The sequence below is a fragment of the Narcine bancroftii genome, chromosome 4 (genome assembly GCF_036971445.1).
Source record: "Narcine bancroftii isolate sNarBan1 chromosome 4, sNarBan1.hap1, whole genome shotgun sequence".
Classification (NCBI taxonomy): domain Eukaryota; kingdom Metazoa; phylum Chordata; class Chondrichthyes; order Torpediniformes; family Narcinidae; genus Narcine; species Narcine bancroftii.
The window spans coordinates 268,126,886-268,131,092 of NC_091472.1; the positions used below are offsets into that span (position 1 = coordinate 268,126,886).

The 4,207-nt window shown below is 37.5% G+C and overlaps 1 protein-coding gene across 1 annotated transcript; it reads right to left on the reverse strand.

Annotated features, from left to right (window-relative positions):
• Positions 1-227: 227 nt before the first annotated feature.
• Positions 228-3,491, reverse strand: LOC138762461 (short-chain dehydrogenase/reductase family 42E member 1-like). The gene is made up of 4 exons (XM_069936219.1): positions 3,483-3,491; positions 2,127-2,232; positions 1,786-1,911; positions 228-326 (listed from the first exon to the last, which is right to left on the reverse strand). Exons 1-4 carry the CDS (start codon positions 3,489-3,491, stop codon positions 253-255), a joined length of 315 nt encoding a protein of 104 aa, XP_069792320.1. The 3' UTR covers positions 228-252.
• Between the last annotated feature and the right edge of the window lie 716 nt (positions 3,492-4,207).

Consider the following 4,207-nt stretch of genomic DNA (forward strand, 5'->3'; position numbering starts at 1 on the left):
TCTCAGTGTTTTCTTACATATCCCTTTAATTGCTGGAGCTTTTTAGGGTTTATTATCTATGCATTTTCTGCTATAATTATAATAACCAGCTTTGAAGTTCCTTTCAACATATTGTTCAGTCTTTCTATTACATGCTGTAGTTCAGACCCGAGGCAATGCAAAAACACAAAATGTTCCTTATCTTGAACGAATAGCTCTCTACTTTGCAGAACCTAATCCAAAATCCCTTCCAGAATTATTTGTCTCGCATTCCTATGTGGCTTGCTTTTTGATTTCTTTCCATCTTTTCTGCATCTTTGAATGCAATATCATTTGGAATGTTTTGACTGAAAAACACAAATTAGGAGCAGGTGAACACTGTTACTCCTTCTTTAATATGTACTAACATTCAGTCCTGTTACCCAGTATAAAAATTAACCTTTATATACAACAGAGCTTTGTTAACATTAATAGCTTGGTATTGATAGTGTTTGTAAGATTAGTACCTCAGGCAACTTCAGACTTTGCATTTAGATTGGGAAATCCAATCAACGGACAGCAGAATCCAGTGTCCAAAGTGAACTAAATAGTGCCTGGTTTATCTGTCTCTAGCAGATGTTACCTGGGATGAGAAGAAGAGGTCCCTGAAGTTTGAAATGACCTTATTGTGCATTTCAAAAATGCCTCAGGGGCAAAATTCTTCTTCCAATTAAAAAATGAAAGAAAGCCTGTTTTCCAAAGATTGACTCACAAAATAATTCAACTGTATAGATTTGATAGCTGAGATTTTTGAAAATGAAATTTTAATAGCTGTCTATTAAATTGATGCAGTTCATGCCCAGCCAAAGAGAACCAGACTAAGGAATTAATTAGAACTCAATAAAATGATTTCAGTAGTTGGGATTTAACAGGCAGTCCGTAGACCAACAAAATACGCAGAGGCAGCGTGTGATTGGTAACTTACGATCGCTATTCCTTTAGTACTGCCTATGAAGCTTCACTGCTTATCATTCATATAACCATATAACCATTTACGGAGCGGAAACAGGCCATGTTGGCCTTCCGAGTCCGCACCGGTTCACTGATTTTGTGCGCCCTCTTCAGGCATTGGTCCCAGTAGATCTTCATTCAATAACGATGGACGAATTCAATGCAGGTGGAATCAATCATAGAAATGTTTGTGAAACGTGCAGTTCAATACTTCATAGCTACTCTTCATAGAATATCGTGAAGAAACTACCAGAAGCCAAGACAAGAGTAACGTTAAAAATATAACATCCCACACAAGGCATCTAACATTGTTCGGAGATACTTTCTGTCCATGACCACGGGCTTTGAACCACTCCACTATTTCATTCAAGCTATGTTCCTGTGGATTGTACCCAAGCTCTTTTCTTGCTTTCTGTATGCTGAAATAGTGAGTGACTCCTGTTTTATAGACTTCTATGCGAGTTAGAAAAGGTTGAAAATTATAAATACGACCAACGACAAAATGTATGATTTCAGTTAGGAAAGCAAAGTAATAGATCAGTCTGAGTGGCAGCCGAATTGTGGGGTATTTGTAGCCAAGGCCTTCTACCAGTGGTTTGAAAAATTCAAAGTTGTTTATTGGTTTGCCATCAAAATAAACCTGACCAGCTACTATGTAATTTTTATTTCCTTTTAGAGCTTCTGATGCCAGTATTTGTGCAGAAACAAGATTGTCAATATGGACAAACTCTACCAGGCAATCTGCTTCCCCATATACAAATTTGAAGAGACCATTCTCTATGTAGTTAACTATCCTTGGAAGATGCCTTTACTCACCAGGTCCATAGATACCTGCCGGTCGCAAGGCACATGTCTGTAAAACACCACTACCTTTCCTTAGCTTTGAGGTGTTTGCATACAGCACCTTCATCTCAGCTACAGATTTGGTCCTCGAATAGTGATCTGGGTAAAGATGCAATGGAAAATAAAGGAGCGATTCATCTCCATTTTTAATTACTTGGCCTCCAAACACAACATTGTATGTACTTGTGTAAAGAAGCCTTGGTACGCCGTTCCTCAGGCAAGCTTGGATTACATTGTCTGTCCCTTTAACATTGACAGCCTCTTTATATTTTATATTTTTAACTTTATATTTAGCTGCTCCCTTCCAGACATACCATAAGAAGCTAAATGGAAAACACAATCCACATTCCTGAATGCAGCCTCCACCTCCAGGTAGTTGCAGACATCTTCCCTTACAAAGATAATCGCAGCAGGGAGTTCCTGAAAATGACAGTGGATGTCAAATAGAATCACTTTTAGGCCCATCTTCTGCAAAGTGCAGCCCAGTCTTATTTTACATCTTGTAATATTTCCATTTTAAAAATTCACAGCGAGGAAAGCAATGCAAAGAAAGTTACAGAACAATAAATGTCAGAAACTGTAAATGAGAAATAAGGACAAAGTATTCTGGAGTCACTTAATGGGTCAGGCAGCACCTGTGGAGAAACACTTAATATTATAGTTCAATGATCTTTCACATTCACAGTGTTTTACTTTTGTATCGAATGACAGAATTCAATACAATTTTCATCCTGCAAAATATTTGTTTTAAAGTAGTTCATCTCAAACACTTTCTAATGAAAGACTGATCTGAAATGTTAATTTTTCTCTATTGATGCTGTCTGACCTGCTGAATGTTTACAGCATTTTTTGTTTTTATTTCATGTTTAATATTTTCCAATTCTCATCAAAGATCACTCATCTAAAAGTAAAAACATTTTTTTTCCTTCAAGGGTCTTACTGACAGCCTAAAATGAGTGCCTTGATCATTTTTTTGCTTAAATTTAAATTACATTATTTTGCAAAACTCTCAATGTTGTTTTTTCTTTCATGAAGATTCAGGGTCTTCTTGGAGTTCCTAAGTCTCATCAGTGTAGAGAGAGCTAAACTCAACCATGGCATCAAGTCATAGAGTGTGGCCAACCTACATAGCAAGTATCACAACTCTTGATGATCTGGTTTTCATTCAATATCTGCATGCATATACTATCTAACAAATAACCTCAAACATACAGGTCCTGTTTGACAATCCTACTGGAGTTATTTGGGGATATAATATGCGCAATGGATAGACGGGAACAATGAGATATTGTTGTAGACTCCTAGTGATAATTCTGATCACTAGAGGGAGTCAGAGATGAGTTTTTGCAGCTAGGAGTGGATTCAAAATGGATGCCTCCACGAGGTCATGAGTGAGTACTATAGCTAATAAAGTATAGTTGTTGTAAAAGAAACTAAGTTTCTTTATTACAATAAAAGAAACATCACATGGCACCAGGAGTATTCATGGTACCAGAGTGGAAGAAACACCAGGAGTGTGCAGAGTGAGAATCAGTCAATAGCAGCAGAAAACATGGAGAATGTAAAAATTCCTGATGCTGTAAATTGGACTGGAAATGTTGACCACAAATGGAGATTGTTCAAACAATGATTTATGCTGTACCTGCAAGCCATTGGACTCGATAGCAAACCTGACGCATGGAAGATTGCACTGGTTAGACCTCAAGCACTAGAGGTTTTAAACACATTTGTTTTTGCTGAGGCAGCTGACCAGGGCAAGTTCGACAAGGTTATCGAGATGTTTGATGAACACTGTTCACCAAAGGAAAATGAAACATTCGAGAGGTACGTGTGTCAATCACACACACAGCTGCAGGGAAAGAGCTTTGAGACTTTTTAAGCAGACTTGAAATTAAAAGGAATAACATGCAATTTCAGTCCCCTGCAAGATTCAATGATTTCTGATCAAATTGTGTTTGGAATTATTGATAAGAAAGTGAGAGAGGTTGCTGCAAAAGACAGAGTTTACCTAGCTGGAGCTATGAAGATAGGCCACGCCAGTGAAATAGCTCTGCAGCATGTGAAAAAGTTTGGTGAGAGTGCAAAAACCAGTGAAAAGTTATAGCCACAGTCTCTAGATACACACATAAACAAAAAATGAAGTATAGGAAACAAAAAAGTGGAGACATTCAATTTTAAATGATGTGGCACTCAACCTCCACTAAAACAATGCCCAGTCTATGGAAAAGTGCAAAGGGTAGAATCTTTACACAAAGCAATGTTTTTCCAAAGGGAAACAAAACAGAAGTGAAAGTGTGCACACTGTACACACTATAGAAGAAATTGCTCTCAGTGAAAACACAAAATGCTGGAGAAGCTCAGCAGGTCAAACAATGTCCTTTATATAGAAAAAGTA

Bases quoted from the DNA above. Each gene is read 5' to 3' on its own strand.
- LOC138762461 (XM_069936219.1), bottom strand. The intron at 1,912-2,126 runs GTATGTCTGGAA...ATCTTTACCCAG, and splicing joins TTTCCATTTAGCTTCTTATG to ATCACTATTCGAGGACCAAA. The intron at 327-1,785 runs GTGAGTAAAGGC...TGTGTTTTTCAG, and splicing joins GGCAGGTATCTATGGACCTG to TCAAAACATTCCAAATGATA.